This window comes from Xenopus tropicalis, chromosome 5, assembly GCF_000004195.4.
Source record: "Xenopus tropicalis strain Nigerian chromosome 5, UCB_Xtro_10.0, whole genome shotgun sequence".
NCBI lineage: Eukaryota > Metazoa > Chordata > Amphibia > Anura > Pipidae > Xenopus > Xenopus tropicalis.
In genome coordinates, this window is record NC_030681.2 from 74,698,828 (window position 1) to 74,721,863 (window position 23,036).

A 23,036-nucleotide genomic window follows, 5' to 3' on the forward strand; every position below is an offset into this window, starting at 1 on the left:
TACAGTTATTACATTTTCCTAAACTGTTAAGTTTATCTTTGCTACAAAAGTGTGTGTGATTATTTCCTAGAGGAATTTCCCTGAGGTGTGCTCCACAGTGTTCACTAGGTGGAGGCACTACGTTGTAAATCCCAGTTCCCCAGTATCTTTCATATGCAAAGAGAAATCAGCTTTCTGAAATAAGCACAGCCCAGAGTAAGTGTAATCAAATTTCTGAAGAAAAAATGAGCAAACTGCCAGGTTAAGTAAAGGACCACAGCTTTAATAAAAAACTTTAATAATGATTGTTACCAAAACATAATTATACAAAATGAAGTTACAGAGATTTTTCAGTAACATCAACATTGTAAACAAACCTTTTGTATAAGAGCACCTTTTTTCATTAGAAAGCCTGTCATTCAACATAGATTGGCTTGGTAGAGTCTCTCTACCAAGCCAACTACCTTCTTCAAGCAAATAAAAGGACTGTAAAGTGCACCCATATAATGGATGGGTGATAATGGTAGGTGATAACACTAATGCCTTCTAGCTTACATATGAAAATGCTACTTCTCTTAGCCCAAAACTACCTGATCAACTACAGTTTTCTCCTTCTGTAACCAGTCAAGGCTCCTCACTTTACTTCCTGCTAGTGGGAGCACAAAGCTGTGAGTGCATCAGACTGCCCTTAGGAATCAAGCCACATTTTCAGAATGAAGGCAAAGCTAGCCAAGGGGGGATAGAATAACACCACCTAATAGCTCTTGTGTCTCCTTCTAACTGTTTGCTTTGTGCTTCTGAAATTGATTTTGCTTTGTGGTAAAGAACTGTTATGTCTGGAATACTGTTGAGAAATATCTGGTGAAAATGCCTCATTTTTTATTTGTAGTGACAGCTCAGATATCTTCAATAGATTGCTTGTGTTCCCTGTACTTCTAATCTTTCTTCTTTTAAACAGAATAATATATGATGTTGGTAGAATTTGGCAGGCTATAACTGCATAGATTGATGCTAGCATGGCAATAACTTGCACTGCAGACTGATACACGTCGCTGGTATTTATGTAGATAGGAATAAATATGGTCCATACAAACATGAATATGAGTATATTAAATTTGATACACCAAGCCTCATTGTATCTGCTTTGTAGCTTCTTACCATGAAACACAAGAAAAAAACTTGTTAATGCAAGAATGCCCGTGTAGCCCAACATCATGCCAAATGCCACGTAGGATCCCTCATCACACTGAAGAATAAGTATTTCAGGCTTGGTGTAGATTTCTCTGACAAAAGGAGATTTCAGAATATTCCATAACAAACAAAGACAGAATTGGAAACCAGTTAAACCACTAAGAAGTGCTGCTGGCTGATATATCAAATTAACACTGTTGCCTCCTTTGGTTGAGTGAATGGCAACAAAAATATTTAAAGATTTTATTATAATACAAGATAGACATATGGTGAAGCCAATCCCATAGAGAGGTTGCCTGACCTTGCAAATAATATTGCTTGGCTGGCCAATGAAAAATCCAGTGCTCCCCAAGCTTAGTAATAGGGATGCAAAGAGAAGGTAAATATAATTATGTCCTGCTTCTTTTATTACTGATGTATCCCTGTACTTAATAAACAGAACTCCTATCATTAGCACCAGCAAAAAGCCAAATGCTGCAAAACTCATTAAAGTAATAGCAAGTGGGTTACTTCTTTGGAAATATTCAACTGTTCTGTTTTCACAGTGGGAGCTTCCATTGTTTGACCACTGATGGACCGGACACTTAGTGCATTCACTCATATCTATAGGAAAACAAAATTGAAGTTAGAATATTAAAAAGAACTGTATTTCTAGTTTCTAATTAGCAATGAAAAATATTTTTGTTATGATTTAATGTAATTTGTAATGTTTTTTTTAAATATCTATTTCTGAGAAATTGTAATTAAGCCATATATATTTGTAGACAGGTATTTTTGTAATTATATTTTACAAGCAGTTTCTTATTTCATATCACCGTATACCTTATATATAATTACACATAATTACACACTTTAAAGGAGAAAGAAAGGTAAAAACTAAATAAGCTTTATCAGAAAGGTCTATGTAAATACAGCCATAAGCACAGAAACGCTGCACTGACTTCTCTGTCAAAAGATTTGTTGTGTCTGTTTTCCTCTGCCAGAGACACGCAGCTCTTTCCTCTCTCCCCTCTCCTGCTCCCCCCTCCCTAAAGAATGCTAAGAACTTCCTCCCCCCCTTGGGAATGTGGATCTGAGCCAATCAGCAGGAAGCTTCCTCATAGTCTAACTAACTGAGCATGTTCACTTGGTCTGGGTGTCTGTGCAGGTGTGAGGCATTATGGGAACTTTCTTTACACAGCTCAGCGGTTTGTTCTTCCTGTTTGGCTTCTGATCATCTGAACAGGTGAAATATGGAGCGTTTAGTTCTCCTTTAAAGGGGTTGTTCACTTTCAAATGAACTATTAATATGATGTAGACGTTAATATTCTGAGACAATTTGCAATTGGTCTTACTTTTTTGCAATTGGCATTAATTTTTTTTGGTTTTCAGTTACTAGCTCTGAAGTTTGGTATTTCAGCAGCTATATGGGTGCTAAGGCCTTATTTTACCTAGCAGTCAGGCAATGGTTTGAACAAGAAACAGTAATATGAATATAAAAGGGCCTTCACAGGTCAATAGTTTTTTGCTGCCGGGGTCAGCAACCCCCATTTGAAGTCTGAAAAGAGTCAGAAGAGGATGGCAAATAATAAAAAAGTGTTTTTTTTTTTTAGCAAACTACAATTTAACCTAGCTCCCAGGCAGTAGTTTGAATGAAAGCCTAGAATATGAGAGAACCTGAATAAAAATATAAGTAATAACAATAAATTGTAGCCTCACAGAACACTAAGCTGTAATCAGGAGAATTAAATGACAATTCAAAAACAATTAAAAATACAGATTCATTTAAAAGTTAATATTCCGTAAAACACTAATGGGATTATGTGATAGAAGACACTACATTTATCAACATTCGGATTTTTGTGGTTTTAGAGATTTTTAACACCACATTTAAACTAATTTCCATGAATGTCAGTCATTTATCAAACAAATCGAATTGAAAAAGCACAAATAAAAAAAGGCATGGAAAAACACCCCTTTTTTGTATCGTTGCACAAAAAAATTGACTTTTTTTGTATTCTAGTAAAAAAACTATGAAGCAAAGAAAGATTTTCCAGTTGTAAAAGGGACATCTACCATTGACTTCTACATGATTTTTGACAGGTTTTACATGGCATTTTACAGTTTTGTCACATAATAAATCACCACAAATTGTTGAGCATAAGTAATGCCCCTCTTATTCTTGTCAGCCTTATGTGCCCATATGTTTCAATATTTCTTGATATGACTGGATAAGGCAATATGGCCTCACCTACATGGAGGACTACATGGTTCAGCCCAAAGGTAGAGCTGGTAAACTGCCCTCAAAATAACCAGGCAGCATAGAAACAAAATATTAAAATGTAAATTTTGTTTAGAAATGTTGACATTGTGCATACTAAGGCAAACACAAAAGCACTTTTGGACAAAATTCTGTCACCAGGGCAAAAAACCCAAACAGGCACACATGCTAAAAGTCATGTTGTGAAGTGAATTTTTGCCCACATTTCACGAAAACAATCTGGCAATGGTGAAACATGGACAAAAAATTCGCTCATCACTAATGCCACCAGCTTCTATACAAAATGCCTAATATTGTGCCCTGGTGACTGAAATAGTTATCCAAGCTTTATAAGATTTTGATCTAAATGTTTATTAACTGCCCTAAATATTACTGGAACTAAGCAGACTAACTATTAAATTAATCTTTCTACACATCTGTAACCTGAAAGGGCACCACATGAAAGAATACACACAGAACTAATGTAGGCTGACAACAACCTTTCTCTATATTTGTAACCTAGTGGGGCTCTTGCTGTCACCCAAGTCAGTTTGGGAGCCTTTGGGGAAGATTTTTTTTATTCACTGCTCTAAATATGCCTGGAATTGTAGCAGGGCAACTTACAGCAATATTTCTATATATCTGTAACTGAGAGGTAAGGCAATGCAATATGAAGGGGAGACTTGGATTGGATACTACAACAGTAAAACTATTATTTGATGACTGTTCTGTGGTTCAGGAATGACATGTATAAAAGAAATGCAGCCTAAGATTTCAATCCTGGGTACTGATGGTGGCCTGATAAAGGATTTAAGAAAGAAGTCAAAGTGTATTACAATGACACTGACTTATAAGTAAGTTAATATTACTGTGACGCTCCAGATCATTGAGGTAGGAGAATTTTATGAGAGTGAGCATTTGCTCGGTCAGTCATTATTTCTCTGTATTTCACATGCCTGGTACCGTTTTAATACAACTATTTACCTGTTTCTGAAGAGAATTGGTCTTCTGGACAAGGAATACATTGGTAACAACAACTAATCAGGGAGTGTCTTTTAAAATATCCTGGGGGACAAGGCTTGGCACAGTCAGAAAAAGGAATCTGCAAAGAAAAAATCAAAATGTAAATCTCTTTTACTAAAATAGTACTGGTATTCATTTAAAGCAACCAACCAGAAAGTAGCTTTTGAACAGTCTACTGCAAGTTGGAAAATTATAGTTAATTAATTCCAGTGTTAGAAAACAATTGAACTCTTTACTAAAATACCCTTTTACTGGTTACTCTGTTGGGAACAAGGAAATAGCAGTCGTACTACATGTAGTGTAACTCATAGGGGCACATTTACTAATCCACAAACGTCCGAAAGCGTTCAAATGCGTTTTTTTTAGTAATGATCGGTATTTTTGCGGGTTTTTTTTCGTCGCCATCGCAATTGTTTCTTATTTTGCTCGAATTTTTTAAATCACCTACTAGTTTGGGAATATCCTATACTGGCACAGGAAGTCCCAGAATTATTAACCCATGCCCAAGAGAGAAATGCTTTCCCTATTGGCCTAGGCATGTAATGACCATTTCCTCTCCTAATAAAATGGGTTCTTCCTTTTTGGATTCTACCTACTGTGCAAGGTGGATGCCACTGGAGAGGCTGGAACACAAGGTCCCAGTGAAACGGGTATATATGCAGTGGTAGAAATAGCACCTGCAACTAGTGATGAGCATAACTGAACAAATTCTTTTGTTTAATAGTTAAAAGTCACTGGTGTCCAATTCCAAATTTTCAGCATCTTTGGTGCAGGTAAGCAACACCATCCCTTCCTTCACACAACATTGTGAGAGCCCAGCTAAGAAAGAAGGCCATAGTGCAACTGTGCTCTGCTTTATAGAAGCTAAAACCCTTAGTTTTGGGTCAAGAAAGGGTTACATAAATGTTTGACCCAGACCTTTATTTCTATTTGTTAAAATAAGGACTATTAGATTAACTGCCCATAGGACTGTACACTTATAATACACTCTTTATTTACTGTTTTCCTGACTTGTATATCTTACAACCTAAGTTTTTTGGTGGGAAAAAAAAATCTAAGTATTACAATTCACACGAGCAAAAAAACGCCTTTTTTTTTTTACCCAAAATGGGAATAGAAATGGGCTCCCTACAGTATATCTAAGTGTTACCTGTATCTTTCATAGAAGGAAATTATTAATTTATGTTAATCTAAGGCCCATCTAAGTATTAGATCTTTGTGTGTGTATTCTGTTTGTATTTATAATATGAGTCTAAAATATGCCTAATGAATGCAGCAAAATGTTGAGTGAGAAAGTGAACTTTTGCTTTCCCCCAGTTTTATTACTGTGTGTATTTAATGAAAAGAACATAAAGAAAGTTACTCCTCCAAAATCTTTACCCTGTTCCAAAAATAAATGGGAGCCCACCCTGAATAACCTGTAGTGAATCTGCTTAATTGTGACTTTCAATATCCTTTTATGTACAATCTGTGTGGATAAAATTGGATAAACCTGTGCCAGTACTCAGACCTGCTACCCAATCTGACCAGCATCTTCATACACAACCTGTCCACAGCTACACACAGGCCTCCATGTACTGGAAGTAGCGTCACCCAAAATCTCAGTAGGTAAAAAAGTTAAAAGCAAATAGTAAAAATTATTTTGAGACCCATAGGACAGTGAACCTGCACTCATGCCTACATTTCTAACCCATCTAGTATCTGTATTTTGCAGGTACCCATAGGCAGACAACCCACTGCTTGACTCTAACGCCATGTCCATTTGCTCATCTAGTCTGTGGAAATTGCTGTCTGGTTTTAGGCTTCCATATAACATATGTTATAAATGGGGATGCAATTTTTCTATTACATAACCCTAAGGGGCACATTTACTTACTCGAACGGGCCGAATGCGTCCGATTGCGTTTTTTTCGTAATGATCGGTATTTGGCGATTTTTCGGAAAATTATCGCGACTTTTTCATTGCCATTCCGAATGTTGCGCAAAATCTGGCGATTTTTTCGTAGCGTTAAAACTTGCGTGAAAAGTTGCGCCTTTTTCGTAGCCATTCCGAAAGTTGCGCAAAATGTTGCGATTTTTTCGTAGCGTTCGGATTCATTCAAGCTTCAGTATGGTGACTTTTCTTGGGCCAGGTTGGAGCTGCAGGGTGCCATTGAGTCCTATGGGAGGCTTCCAAAATCATTCTAAGTCTGAAAGTTTCGCCTGCCGATTACGAGCGCGCAATACGAAAAAGTTGTGACAAGATACGAGCGAATCGTAATGGCTACGAAAAACTCGTGTTTTTTCGCGCAAATCGTATTGGTAATGAAAAAGTCGCAACAATTTCCAAAAAGTCGTAAAGGCGCCGAAAAAATCACAAAAAATACGAAAAAGTCGCAAAATGTTCGTTTTCCAATCGGAATTTTTCCAATTCGGATTCGAATTCGTGTCTTAGTAAATCAGCCCCTAAGTCTTGTTTTAAATACTTGTTAAGGTGTAGGGTGTGGTTGCCTTGAGAAAGGTCCCAGGGAGGACCTTTTTTTTTGATTTGCACAGAAATCCCAGTGTTGCTGGTCTTTTTTGTATGATGTGTTATATTTTTACAGTGAACCTGGGTATATAATTAAAGCGGTGTGCCACCCTTCTGGTAATATATATATATATATATATATGTACACATATTTTTTTCTGATTTCATTTTAAAAGTGTCAAATTCACAACACACACAAGAATGTTAACCTTTCCATAATGTTCTTGGTAAATGCTAATTTTGATGCATTCTATGATATTCTGTAGCAGTACATTTCTGAAGGGTTATAATGAACCTAATATATTTATATAATGCCAAACAATTTAAGTGATATGAATAACCAAATGATTTCCTATGTCTGTTCTTAATATTAGTGTCATAACTTAATTTTAGTGTTATAAGACCAGTGTAGGGGGGTAAATCAAGGGTTCCCTGTCACCTCCCTCCACACCAAAAATTGCAGAAGAGCAGTGGGAGCCCAGACCTTTTGTTCCACAGGGTAGGGCTGGGCCCAATGTTACAACTTAATATTTAAAGGAGAAGGAAAGGTACAATCACTGGGGGGTACCAAAATGTTAGGCAACCCCCCAGTAAATGTAATAACTTACCTTATACCCCGGCCTGGTGCTCCCTTCTTATATCTTTATGCCGCTTGCATATGTGTAGTGGATAAAAAGCCAAACCTTATAAAAAAAAAGATGGCCTTTTTACTCTGCTGCGCATTCGCCAGCCCCCAGGATTCCAAAGATAGATGAGAGAAGGAAGAGGATCACTTGTTCGCAGCTACTGTCGGCTGGTGCGGTTTCCTCTAACAGGAGCACCAAACTGGTGTATAAGATAAGCAATAACAATCACTGGGGGTGCCTAACATTTTGGCACCCCCCCAGCGATTTTACCTTTCCTTCTCGTTTAAGTCAAAAACTACCTAATAACACTATGATAACCTTAATAACACTAGCTATTCAGTGAGAAAGATGGATGATGTTAGCCTAAAAAAAAAAGAAAAAGACAAGTATGACTCCAACTGCATGGTGTTTGTTCTATCTATACATCACATTTTATAAGAAAACTGGGTACTAAAGTGGCATATTGGTATGATTGTATAGGAAATAATATATTCCCATTGAAACATATTGGGAGTCACAAACATGTTCCAAAACCATATGGATTACAGGTCCACTGATTTTATGCATGGAGATTCAAATAGATAGCTTATATATTTATATCATTCCTGTAAGGGCCCCAGGTCAAAATCAATCATTGAATCACAATCTCCTGATAACATTCCAGGCTTGTGAGGCTGGTTCTGCTTCAGTGTGGGTAAAAAAACCTTAAAGATGTACAAAACCCTGAGTGACTCCAACCACACCACTGGGGGCTTGCAAAACAGCAGTAATTGTTTTTCCTTGCTAAAATATGTAGGTTTGCACTGTGGTGTAGGCAAACACCAGCCACTTTGGATTCTTTTTACTGAAATATTGTCACTGGAACATGCACAATCAAGGTTGCCACCTTTCCTATAAAAAAATAAATTCTGCTACTGAGTTCCCACTTCAGAAGTTTTACACTGTGTACAGGAATTATTTTTTCTGCTTTTGCTGATTTAATGGTGGAATTTTCTATCAATAGCAATACTGTAGCATATAAGAATGGAGATTTATTTAGGAAAGTAATATTCTACAAAGCATCTTTCAGACCCAACAACCCCCAATAGCACCCAGTTAGTGAGTCATGTGAAAAAAGTGATTAACTAAGTGACTAACTAAGCACTATTTATAACACCATTTACACAGTTATTAATTAAAGCACAGCTTGTAATAATAATATTTATATTCATGAGTTATTCTTGTCTTCTGTGCATTATGCAAATACTTACGACATTGCCTTTAGTGTTCCAAAAGAGTAGGGTTTCATCTATCCTTATTTCAGATGTTACCATGTTATACAGTCCAACAGCTCTGTATACTGGTGGTTGTAAGGATGTGTGCCAGTTGATTATGTCATATCCACTAAAGAAATCTCCATTTTCATCAAAGGTATATGGGTCAGAATTATAGAAAAACTGGACTTTTCGGATTTCCTTCAGTATCTGCAAAGCATCATTTTTAATGAACAATTAAGTATTTTTCAAAAAATATCTATTTTGTAAGGGGGGTGGGGAATGCTTGATAGGTGTGCAAGTTCTGAAAGGGTAAAACATATATTTTAAAATATGTGAATTTATGTTTTTTTTACCCCACAATCTTCAGGGTGAGGGTTCTATGGCAACAGAAAGGTTCAGCTACAATCTAAAAAAAGTTAAATAACTAATTCTAAATTAGTTTTTCAGTTCACTGGCTCCTAATTTGGGTTCCCTGAGAATAACATTATGAAACCCTGCTTAAATAAATAAAAATGTATCTTTAATGATCTTTAACCTAACATCCTGTTTCTTACCTCAGCTGGTGACAAATCCATATTCTTTATGCATGTTCCATTTCTGCACAGAATATTGTGTAAAGACTGCCCTATGGCTGCAACTGCTAATGATACTCTGTATGGTGTACTCCATTCTATATTTTCCACCAGATAGTCATCATTTGCAAGAGATACATTCTCTACTTTGCATGCCAGGGGAGATTTCATCTTTACAGAATCAGATACAGAACAGTTTTTTGATAATGAATTGATGCATTCTAAGTGCTTTCTATATTCCTTGGTACAGCCAAAACGAATATTTTTATATTCTTCCAAAAAATTGTTTGTAGCTCCATTCGGTGGAGGCTTGAGATTCTGCAGATATGCTGTAAATCCTTCAACAAGTTTAGCCTGGAACATCAATCCAAATACAGCACCAACTTTATCAATATCTTTCATGTTCAGTACTTCTCTCGAAGTTGACCAGATATCAGTTGCGATCCATGTTCTAGATATGTTCAGTCTTATAGCTTCCTGAAATAATTTGATGACAATGGTTCCCTTTGCAATTACTATAACTGCGTTTGCAGTGCTAATATTAAGTTCGGAGATTACATTATCAATGTATTCTTGCATAGAAGGATGGTCTACATACGAGGGAACAGTCTTGGAAAATGCAGTGCATATCATTTCTTTTTCAAAGTAAGATTTCAGCAATTCAGCAGCAGAACGTCCATAATCATCATCACTTGCAATTATTCCAACCCAGTTCCATCCAAAAGTGCTAATGAGCTTGGTAATGGCCTGTGTTTGGTGTTTGTCACTTGGAATGGTTCTAAGGAAGGAAGGGAACCTTAATTTGTCACTAAGGCTTGGAGCAGATGATGCAGTACTTATCTGTAGGAAGCAAATTGTCCAAAAGCATAATATTAATGATCTTAAGAAGTCAATATATTCTTAAACAATGTTATTAATCAGTACATAATTCATTTTAGTTGCTAGCTTCTTGCTTTATATTTGCAGTTTTTGTAAAATTGCTAAAGCTTTAAAGTTGCTCAGAATTATGTATTCTTTTATTAGGCAAAAAAAATAATTTTTGGGTTGGCATGCCTTTAAAAATGTTTTCAGTAAAGTAAAATAATTGTCATGTGGATGTAATTTTTATGTAGTAGAATGTTACTAAAATCCTATTATTAAAGAAGCATTTTAACATTATGGATGGGTTGGTAAAATATTCATGGCTTCATATATGATTCTATAATTTTAAGATTTCACTAGGTCTGACTGGTGCACAAATTTTGTTTACATCTGACTTGAAAATATGCCAAACACAAAAATTAAAAAAAATGAAAAATCATATTGTATACAAAAATCTTTACTAAAAGCATACAAGCCCCTCAAAATGCCACATATTGGTTTGGTTGAACTTTCTATCCAAATCCTCTGATGATATTTAACCAGCTTTTGCAGAATGAATATGTTATGTAGAAGAGACTGTGGAAGCACACTGCTTTAGATGAGTTGGAAGAGTAAATTTCAGACTGGCATGCCCCCCTGAAAAAAATTTGGAGCCAGGGGTAAAAATACTAGGAAGCCACAGCACCCCTTGGCTCCAGTGTTAATGCCTTGTAGTGCAATCACCTTCAGTTGTAACTTGCAAAACTGTAGCATGTAGTTTATCTCTTGTTTTTATATCTTGGCCTATTTTTTTGTTTGTGTGGCTATTTCGTGTTCTAACTTTAGTGCAGCATGTAGAGTCTACCTTTATTACAAGCCAAATACAGCATGTAGATTTTTTTAAGAGCATAGGCTATTTACCTGGGGAATAGAATAAAGGCTTAGAATCCTGGAAATGGCCACTGACAGTTCTGAAAATGATTCTCCTATAACAACTTTTACCGTAGGAGTTAATTGTGTGTTATTGCAGAATGGGAGGCTGATCCATGAATCAAGCTCAGGAAAGAGTTTAATTGTTGATTGCACAGCTTTGGAAACATCAGCACACGAATCATATATTTCATAGCCCAGTTTTATTCCTGGTAATAGGGTCGAATTGTTAATTCTTTCTATTGCATATATCATTGATAGAGCTTTAACAATGTATCTTAGCTGCAACCTGGGGGAAAAAAAATAATTGTTACAAGGATAAAAAGTTATGACAAAGACATTATTGAAGATATCCTAAAAGCTCCAATACCCAAAACCAATACATTATTCTTATGCATATTAAGGATGTTATCAAAGCAGTAAAAGATGATTAAGATGTTTAACAGCTTAACAAAAAGGTCTCCAAAACCTCCAAATCCCTACAAAAAATTGTGGAATGACTTCATTAAATATAAATATAAATTGTTTGTTAAACAGCTTGCTGTGTCTACTCAGTAAGCTTAAATAACATAGTATCCTTGATACTGTCTTTCTTCTTACTTTTCCATTCCATATCCTTACTTTATTATATATGTTACTGTATCAACCTTTATTGTTAAAATCAGAAAAATATAAACAAAAAAATAATAATCAGATTCTAATGACTTTTAAAAACAATAAATGAATACTTAGAAATACATCTGTCATTGTTACGCTGGCTGTTTCTAGTACAGAAGTTTTATTATGTCATGTTAGTGCTGTCAGTGGAAACCAAACCATGCTAATTACATGGAATTTCAATATACAGATTTGCAGGAATCCTCAAAGGATGTATCAGAAGACATTTTTGATACAAATTGTGATTTCATGAACTGGATAGAAAGTTTGACAATATGAACACAACTGGTTTGTTTTCAGTAATGAAAAATGCCTGCTCTCTGGGGACACAGTGGAGCAATAGTCAGCACAGTTGCTGACCTTGCTACCACAAAGCCCAAGTGATCCCAACTGTACAACCCTCCTGAATGGCACTTGAGTGTCAAATATATACCAGGGTGGCTACAGAACCCATGTGAAAACCAGACTGTCCAGTTCAAAGCTGGACAAATGATAATTGTAGGCAGTGGCTAGCCTATGCTTCAAGGAGCTCAAGGCAAGGGCTTACCCCCCTACGACACCCCCATGCATGCATGCTTGCACATTGGAACGGCACATTCAGATGGCCTGAAACCAGAGATGATAGGCAGAAAAGGTACGTGCTCATTGTCCCTCAACAATTGCACCCTACACGCATGGCCCTGAGTGTAGGTGGCAAAATAGCAAAGCTCTGCCACTATGATACTTGAATTGGGCCAAAATCCACCAGCCATATAACTTCCCGGCCTATGAATGTCATCACCCATCCCTAAACATTATTACCCCCACCCCCTGACATCATCTGCCCAGCCCAAGAAAAAGTGATTAACTGTATACTGACTGGTTTTATTGGTCTTGGTGACCATAGGAAATACATGCATACTAAAGTTCTGGGATTGTAGACACGGTTAGTGAAATAGATATACTTGGCCATATCTGCTTGTTTAGCACATGCAGTTTTTTTACCAGTTAGTGTAGCATATGCAGTTTTGTTACCAGTTATGTTACCAGTTTTGTTACCAGCAGGTCATTAAAACATAAGAAAATACACCATTTGGGAGTGCACCACAACATGAAAACTAAAAGAGCTAGGTGAAGTTATTGTCTGGGGGAGGACAATAGTGGATGCCTTTCCATTAAAAAACATAGTTATATTTAGTTATTTTGACACATTGTGGGGCACATTTATCAAAATACGATTGAGTCCAAATACAAAAAATTTGTATTTTTTCTGATTTATAGAACTGTGCATATTTTCTATGATTTTCTCGTTAATTTGCATGACTTTTTGTACTTTGCGAAAATTTGCGCAACAAAATCGTATTTGTGGCAACGAGTACGAAAGTTTCGGATTCATTCAAGCTTCAGTATCGTGACTTTCCTTGGGCCAGGTTGGAGCTGCAGAGTGCCCTTGAGCCCTATGGGAGACTTTCCTTGGGCCAGGTTGGAGCTGCAGAGTGCCATTGAGCCCTATGGGAGACTTTCCTTGGGCCGGGTAGGAGCTGCAGAGCGCCATTGAGTCCTATGGGAGGCTTCCAAAATCATGCACTGAAGGTTCAACGTCAGAAATGTTTTCCCGCTGTTTACGATCGTTCGGATACAAAAAATTTGTGACTATCGGATGGTACCATGATATTTTCGTAAAACCACAATACGAAATTTTCGTACTATAAGCACACATCAGAAAAAATAGGATTTAATACGAATTTTTTGTATCGTGCTTTTTAAGGTTCGAAAATCATAATTTGATAAATCTGCCCGTGTGTGATGGAAACAACTTGGTGCTTGGACAATGATGATGGAATTCTGGAAAATAGATACATTTTAGGAAAAAAAACCATTGTAATCTGTGTATTAAAATTGTACATTGAATACTGCACTTCTTCATAAATGAGGATTATAATCTATTGTTTCATTAATACGTCAATTGTCATTAAGTAAGAACTGTCAGACTTACCCGGTACAAATAAAATCATCAGTCGGGGTGCGCTGCAATAAATTAGAAACTCCTGCATGAATAGGAAAGATCCCTCCAATCATAATATCCCCGGGCTGCCACGCTGCTGCATACTTGTGAAGGTCACATGACGATGTCAATCCCCAGAAGGAACATGAACACAGAATATAAAATAACACCTTAAGTAACATGATTACCCTAAAATCTTCAGATAAAATACAGTGTGAGCATTTGGCAGGAAATTACTAGTTCTGAAACACAGCGTAGGAGAGTCTTGAGCTGCATGGCATGTCTCTGATCTAGAATTTACATAGGTCATGTAGGATAATAATTCATGGAAACTCCCAGTAATAATTATCATCATAATAAAGGCCGGAATATCGGGACACAGACAATGTGTATTGCTTCCAATCTAAACAAGGATTAAAGGGTAACTTACCTCTGTTAAAATGCCACTTCAATTTAGTATGCATAGGGCATGAGCTTGTGGTGGCACTTTATATGGCTAACAGAATTGTACAACTTAAAAGTGTCAATAAAATGCCACTATCCATGCCACATGGCCACCATCCTGTCACTGTCTTTCTTTTGAAGTTCTTTCTGCGCAGTGGAGGAAGCAGACTCCGAGGGCGCTGTGGGTCCTGGACTGCAGGGTCTGCTAACTATATAATATAGAAATCCCCCCTGCCCAGCTGCTCTCCTACCTAAGAACAGATGGGGACATGGGGACAGAAACGGACAGGAGGGTGGGGGCTGGCCTAGTGAGTCTGGTTAGGGTTGGCTTTGTGTGCCAGGAGACTCCATAGATTTTTTTGATTGAGGGGTCCTTTGCCACATAATTATGCTGCTGCTTCTACTCACCCCTGCTGACCCCTGCACATACTACAACCCAAGCCCATGCCCAAATCCTAAAAAGTTAGAATAGGATGATAGAATAATCTTTGGAACAAGATGCTTTATCTTTATCTTGAGCTACGAAGAAAAGTTTTGAATGGAAAAAGGTATTTAGCTGTTTTAAAGTGCCCATTAGGTTGGAAAATTCAATTGAGGACTTTCATTTACGTAGGTCATGTAGGATAATAATTCATGGAAACTCCCAGTAATAATGATCATAATAATAAAGGCCAGAGGACTTTCATTGTTAAAAAACTCATTGGCTGAGTAACAAAAAGCATAAAGATAATATATATGGAACATAGGCTAATTCAGTTTTTATTTATATAATTTTAGATGGTCTATATATTAAAGTGCCCATATACTTACCCTAGCAACTAATCAACAATTCCTTTTAACTTTTTAACTACTGTGCAGGAGAATAAAAAAAAGCAAAGCTCTAGTTTGTTGGAATAGGTAACTGCACTGATGCCTTTTAGAAGGAATTTCCCAAAAATTCCAGTGTCATAGCAGTTGACTGCTTTAGTATGTGTATAATTAGATGCAGTCATAGGTGCAGATCACAAAGAAAACCCTGGAAGCAACATGATCTCAGGGCAGGTGTTAATGCAGGTATTGGGTCATGTACTTTTTTCCTTGTGTGCAGTCCACAAAACCAGGCTGATTGGTACATCAGTGTACATTGCAATAGGCATGTAAAAGTATAAGTACCTTTGTCATTCACGTTTAACATACATTCTACATGTTGTATTAGCGTTTGCTTCTATAAATATGTGTTCTGTTGGTTTCATACCTTGCAAGGAACTTAATGTGTCACAGAAACAGATAACAAAAGAGAAAAGGCTTGGTTTGGTTTTTATGAGAATTACTTCCTATATTTAAATGCAATCATTTTGTAATATGCAAAGTATGTTACACCTTGTAATATCCAGGAAGCCTGGGAGTATCCCTGAAATCATCTGACTCATAACATGATGAATATTTGAGTGGGTGCCACAAAACTCATCGTACATTAAGGTCTTTTCACAGTTTCACTGGTGAATCAGCTTTCCAGATGATATTGTATAATCCATGGTAATCCCTGGTAACAGGGCACCATTACTTATCCTTTCAGATATATTTATAGCACAGAATAGACTCAAACTATGCACTTTTTTTTCCGACAGGGGGTAGGTAAGTATCAACACATGAAATGTGGTTTAAAGGATAGTTTGAAAAATAAAAACAAAAGATTATGTGTGCATTTTTAAACTGAGGGAGTTGTGGGGTCAAACCTTTTACCATCTCCGTTCTTCTTCTCTTTGCAGGGTAATGTTGGAGTAATTCAAAATAAATGTTGCTGCGGTCTGTGGAGATTGATCACCCCAATATTGCATTAGGGCATGTCATGGTAAATGATTTTGGGATCATCTGTAAAGCAAAATCATATATGGTGGTACATACAACATCAGTGATCCCCAACCAGTGGCTTGTGAACATGTTGCTCACCAACTCCTTTAATGTTGCTCCCAGTGGCCTCAAAGCATGTGCCTATTTTTGAATTTCTGACTTGGAGGCAAGTTTTGGAGGCATAAAGACCGTGTATACTAACAGATGTAAGGACTGAAATACAGATGTATACATTGATTTAAAAGCAGATACATATACAGTATACGTGGAGGGGGAATTTGCAGTAGACAGTTCCAAATTGCAGGATGACCATCACCCTTAGACTCCATTTTAATCAAATAATTCAAATTTGTATGTAGGCAAACATCCTCCTTCCCCAGCCCTTTGTCTTTTGTCCTGGATCATTGGAAGACCAATCTCCCACCCATGCTTTTCCTCATGCTATTTTTTTTTTTAAACATATTAACAAAACAAATCCGCTAATGCCCTCCTAACCCCATCATGCCCTGCTTCCCTACACTACGCTCTGGGTCATTGGGCCCCTTGGCTATACCAATCCCCAGAAGGAACACAAAATATAAAATAACATGATTACCTGGGGATTTGCATTGGGGATATATAGAAAGAATATAGAATAACACTCTTGGTAACAGGATTAGCCCAAAATCTACAAAAAAGAAATAAGCATTTTGTAGTTAAATATTAATTCTGAAATAGTTAAATATGTGCAGACATAATCAACAAGGTATTGATCTGAGTCATGGATTTAGGTCAAGTAAGATAATAATACAATTAATATTACCATAACAACTGCAGAAATTTTATATAACAGACACCTAATATTGAAGGTAATTCAAGTCACTTAAAGGAGAAGGAAAGACTAAGTCACTTGGGGATGCGAAAATGTTAGGCACCCCCAAGTGACTTTAATCGCCTACCTTGTACCCCGGGCTGGTGCCACTGTTAGGAGAGAACCACACCAGCCCTGGGTACCTGCAGTGAGCTCTTCCTGCTTTGCGCTTGCGCATGCACAGTAGAGTGAAAAGCCCCGGGCTGGTGCAGTTTTGTCCTAACAGGGGCACCAGCCCAGGGTACAAGGTAAGTGATTAAAGTCACTTGGGGGCGCCTAACATTTTCGCATCCCCAAGCGACTTAGTCTTTCCTTCTCCTTTAAAGGATAATAAAAGTCCTCATATTAAATTTCTTCATTCTGGATTTAAACAAATAAATACCTTATTACCCAGCATCTCTGACTTTAAAACCTTCCCTGCAACTGCACCAGGCAATATTACTTATGCTTCATTTAAAGGGGAATCTAAACCCAAAAAATGAAGTGATGTAAACTTGCTAAGAGTTCTTCCATGAGCAATTTTGCAGTTTACATTCATTGTATTTTTAGCTCTTGTAACTGAGATATTTGCATTTTTAGGCTGCTAGCACCAGGCTTTTGTCTCAACTGAGAGTCAGCAACCAGAGGGTTCACTGACACTCTGGGCCTTCAAAGAGCGCTGTTGAGCTGAAAGCCTGCTTAGCAGTATAAAGCTGCTAATATCACAGAAACCACTAAAAATAGAAAAGTAATGTAAGTTGCAGGGCAGCTGAGAGGTTTTGATACATTTTAACTTCTCCTTGACAAGAAGCAGAGTTTCTCTTTAGTGATAATGGAGTTGCATCATAACTGATACTTCCCACTACCCACTCTCCCCACAGCAAATAGGAGCAAAATAGCAGGGATGCACCGAATGCAGGATTCAGTTCAGGATTCAGCCAAGATTCTGCCTTTTACGGCAGGATTTGGATTTGGCTGAATGCACGCTCTTGGTCGAACCAAATCCAAATCCTGAAAATCATGTGACTTTTTGTCACGTAAACAAGGAGGTTGACAATTTTTCGGCCTGCACTGCCCACATGGCATCATTTCACCCTACTGAAACCTAATTAGCATTTACAAATTAGGATTCAGTTCAGTATTCGCCGAATTCTTTACAAAGAATTCGGGGTTCAGGCAAATCTGAAAAAGTGGATTCGGTGCCTCCCTACAAAATAGTCTCCATTTCCTCAGTGATGGCCACAGTATACAGAAACGCTGTCTGATCCACTGCTTTTTCTTTAGGCTGTGACGTATACAGGTCAGCATCTGGAGCTATAGGCATACACACAGATGGCACTGACATCCGATATTGCTGGATCCAGGATGGCAGCCACCTCTTATGCAGTAAGGAGGACGTTTTAAAAGCTAATAAAGCTTTAAATAAAAATATAACCTTTTGGAATGGGCATCGGGCACTATTGTTTAGTGAATTATGGGTTAGGAGACGTTATTTGTCCTATAAAGGAACACTATACTTCTGAACATTGCAGATCCCTATAAATATATATTGCATACAAGAGCCCATTTGTAAAACACTGCTTCATCTAAATAAGCCATTTCCATAAAAATATACTTTTTAGTAGTTTGTGCCATTGGGTAATCCCAAATAGAAAATTGGCATTTTAAGTAGAATCATACAACTCACAGTGCACACAAACAAGTCAAGGGCACAGAGACATGTTAGGTTGCATTAGGTAATTAAGGTATTAAACTCTCTCTTCTACCACCACACTACTTCTTGTTACAGTTAGAGCTGCATTATTTCCTGTCAGATGATCTCTGAGGGAGCACCCAGCCCATCACAAACTGGTGGCTCAAGGTAAAAGATGCAAAAGGGCAATATTTACTGATAGATAGATAGATAGATAGATAGATAGATAGATATTTCAGTTTTGTAGAATGATTTAATAGGTTACTTATTATAATATATCTTTATCTGCTAGTTAAGTTTTTATTATGAACATTATGAAGGTATAATTTTCCTTTAAAGAAGAATGCAAGTTAAAATTTAAAAAGCATACTGCCCAATAGTCCTCCTATTGTTTAGTAAAAACGCCACACTTTTGGCTCACCTAATCAAATATTTACTCAGTCACACTTACTTCCCATTTTCTAGAATAGGCAGCCATCTCTAAAAAGGTATTCTCCCTTCCTTTCCCTCCTTGCTTCATACTGCACATGTGTTTCATTCCTTCCCCCCCCTCCTCTGGCAGATCCGCTTCTGATTGGCTGGTGGGCATGTGTAGCTCAGAACAGGAGACAGGATCAAGTTACACACATGCTCAGAGAATAGGAAGGCTGCCGCTGGCACCTACAGGAAGGGAAGAGAGATTTCAGTGATGTCACTGTAGTCTTCACACTGCTGTAGGCTGCCAGCACCATATCTCAGAGAGGCAAGCAGGGATCTGGGAATTTAGATATGCAGTAAGTACTTAAAAAGAATGCCTTTAGACTTACTTTTAATTTATATTATCCTTTCATTGTCCTTTTTAAGGCAAAATAGGTTTGCCAATATGCTTTTATTATGACTCGAAACATTGTAAAACTTTGTTGGTTTTGTCTTTAATTAAAATAAACTTGTACTAGATTCTGTATTCTTGTATACAGACAAAGTTTCCTTCAGTTTGACTAACCCATAATAGCATCATATAGTAGAATATTTCTGTGCAGAGGTTTGCATGCCCCCACTTCTTGCACTTTAAGTAGTATGTTCCAGGATTCCCATGTTGTAATTGTCGGAAAATGTGTCCATGGTCCAGAATTTCACTGTATTCTGGTGGATCACAGTGACTCACCCTAAAAAACATGGGGGCCCATCTATAAATCTTGACCCATAGATAACAAATCCTGGCTTGCACCTACTGAACTGCATGTTAATGCAATAAGTGACACTAGAAGTGACATAATTCACACACATTGGCTAAGAAATGCTGGTGCTGTTGGTGCTGTGCATGCTGCATAGGTGGATTGTCAATAAGGGTAGGGGAGGCAAAGCCTCACCAAACCTGCTTGGCACCTTAAACGAAACAGAAAAAAACCTCACTCCGTTTCTGCACTGTTCTGGAAATCTTCTCCTGTTCCTGCAAGCCGGTTCTGCTGTAATCAGCTGTGCTTTGATTGAATCTTTCTTCTTGTGGATTCTCCAATCAGAGCAGAGCTTTCTTGATCAATCAAGGCACAGATGCAGACTGTGTACTATACACAGGTACTATACACAGGTACTATACAGTTCGAAAGGCTGAATCACTAGCTGAAATTAAATTGTTTTTTGTCACCTGACATCTATAATATCCCTATCACTTATCCTAACAGATGGATGGTAAGTTAACACCCCCTGAAAAAGCTCATTGTGCTTTTATATGTTTGTTTTTGTTGTTTTTTGCACTTACAATTTTTTTTTTAACTTTTGTCATTGTTTTGTTCATGACTAGTTAGTTACAGTGGGGCGAATGTTGTGTATCAGTGAGAGTGTTATATTGTCAGGGCCTGAATATCTGCCATTAGTACCTACTGCCTCTCACTGCATATAATGTGCTGGTTTTGTAAATACAGGCTGCATCTCACTGTATATAATGTGCCTGGGATGTCAGTACCCACTGCCTCTCTCTCTATAAAACTAACCAAAACACAACTAAAGGGGTGGTTCACTTTTAAGTTAACTTTTAGTATGTTACAGAATGGCCTATTCCTAGCAACTTTGCAATTGGTCTTCCTAATTAATTTTTTAATAGATCTTGAATAATTTGCCTTTGTCTTCTGCCTCTTTCCAGTTTTCAAATGGGGGTCAAATGGGGGTCACTGACCCCAGCAGGCAAAAAGTATTGCTCTGTGAGGCTACAATTTTATTATTGTAAATTACAAACACAAATGTATGGAGAACCCCTCACAGAAGTGCACGAATGAATACTTTTACATCCTAAGCATTTTAGGGTAAAAAAAACACTCCCATCCGCACTTTTGCGCAGTATCCTTGGAAGTCAGTGGGAACCGCAAGAGGTAGTTGGGAGGTTCATTTTTTACACTAGCATTGAATCCACTAAGTCTCACATTAGCTTTAGGTCAGTCTATGTATGGCCTATCTTTATCCTCCCCAAACAAAAAAAAGTCACCCTCTGACTCAACCTTCAAAGTCAACCTTCAAAGACACATATTTGTACCTGCTTCAATAATTTGTATGCACGTTGGGCCACACTGTTTTGTGTAGGCCTGCAATTAATCTTAAAAATGCTGCATTGTGGTGATTTCTACTGCTTTAATAAATGTTTATTAGTTTTACAAATATTTCATAGTTGGCAATCCAGTTTATCCTGTTAACCACAACACAGGGAGGAGACACTGATAGACATCGCAATGATATTGGAGGTGAGGGATAATCCTGCTACAAGTAGTTGATAGGGATAACTGTGGCACTCTGTGGGGTTAAGAATGTTGCAAAGGACTAATAGAAACAAGTGTGGCACTTGTAAGAGGGCTGAGGGCTGAAGAGGGTAAACTGCAATTTTTAATGGTTTGTCCCAGAGCAATATTATGAAAAAAGCACAAAAGCCACAATAGTATAAAGCAGGGGTCGGGAACCTTTTAAGCTGAGAGAGCCATAAACACCACATATTTTAAAATGTAATTCCGTGGATAAAAGATGTGTTCTAAAGCTTAGAACGTCTTCTATCCACCAAGCGCAGGCCATGCCCCCCATTATTTTCTTTATTAAAGATTTGGCAGTGAGCAAGATGCAGCCATCAAAAGAGCCACATCTGGCTCGCAAGCCATAGGTTCCCTACCCCTGGTATAAAGGAACCTATTATTCCAGTAACCAGGGAATGACACAATATTTTTGTTCAATCTAACATTGTGAATAGCAGGAGGAGTTCTTGATTAGTTGCCAGCAAGCCCCACAGCACTTGCCTAGCATGCTCCGTTGAATACTGCGATCATTAACTTAAGGAAACCCTGGAATTACCGCCAGCCTTGATGTGGTGTTGTTCCAGGTTTCCACAACTGTGTTGCATCAGTAGGTGCTGGGCACTTGCCAAACAAATCGCTAATGGCTTTAGTAACACCGCCATTGGAAAGGTCACCATTATAACTTAAATCAAGTGGAAATTGCATTTGTTGCAACTTGTGCATGTTTTACCAAAATTAAACTTTTTTTGCATCCATAATTGTGCATTGCCCACAATTGCACAGTTTACCTTTTTTCAGTGTATTTTTCAGGGCAAAAATACATGCTAGGCTAGCAATTGTTGTTTGTACAATAGACCAGAACTTGGAATTGCTCTAAAAGACCTATGCATTATGACAGGGATCCCCAACCTTTTTTTTACCACATTTAAATGTTAAAAGAGTTGGAGAGCAACACAAGCATGAAAAATGTTCATGGGAGTACCAAACAAGGGCTGTGATTTGCTATTTGGTAGCCCTTATGTGGACTGGCAGCCTACAGAAAGTTCTTTTTGGAAGTACAACTGGTATGGGGCTATAGAGAAATGCTCAATGTATGGTTCTTGAAAAGTCGAATTAGAAGTGCACTGATAGTGCCTCCGCATAATGGACTCCAGTCACAACAAACGACAAAGGAAGGAGGTTGTATACTGGTAATCTAATTATCTGCCACACAATGACCAACCACGAAGAAGCTTCAGGTTTTCTGTTCTGTTTAACTAAAGTAATTAAAAAAGTAGATTTTTCATTATAAAAACAATAGGCAAAAAGTATCAAAAAGTAGCTCAACCCAAGCCATTTTCATTAAACTCATGTTGATTAAGGTAGCATATTGCACCATTAAGCAAATTTTTAGGACAGGTTGACATATTAAAAATTGTCTTCAAATACTTCTCCCTTCATCATATTTTATGTTATTTTCCAGGCAAACTGTTGCCATAGGAAACAGTAATACAAATTTTATTATTTTTATGCTCTGTTATCAAAATTCCTTCTTCTCTTGTTTTACTGTTTTCTCTCCCTGTGTTGTGCAATGCTCAAAGGAAAGTTTCAATCACTGGTGGATGCCAAAATGTTAGGCACATCCCATGACTTACATGAAACCCCCAGCTGGTGCTCCTGTTAGAAAACTGCACCAACCAGGATG

At 37.5% G+C, this 23,036-nt stretch overlaps 1 protein-coding gene across 1 annotated transcript; it reads right to left on the reverse strand.

Moving 5' to 3' along the window:
* Positions 1–265: 265 nt before the first annotated feature.
* LOC116410967 (G-protein coupled receptor family C group 6 member A-like) lies at positions 266–22,075 on the reverse strand. Its single transcript, XM_031902706.1, has 6 exons — positions 21,909–22,075; positions 11,157–11,454; positions 9,378–10,235; positions 8,818–9,030; positions 4,394–4,511; positions 266–1,773 (listed from the first exon to the last, which is right to left on the reverse strand). The coding sequence occupies exons 1-6, from the start codon at positions 22,073–22,075 to the stop codon at positions 734–736; spliced, it is 2,694 nt and encodes an 897-aa protein (XP_031758566.1). The 3' UTR covers positions 266–733.
* Positions 22,076–23,036: the final 961 nt, after the last annotated feature.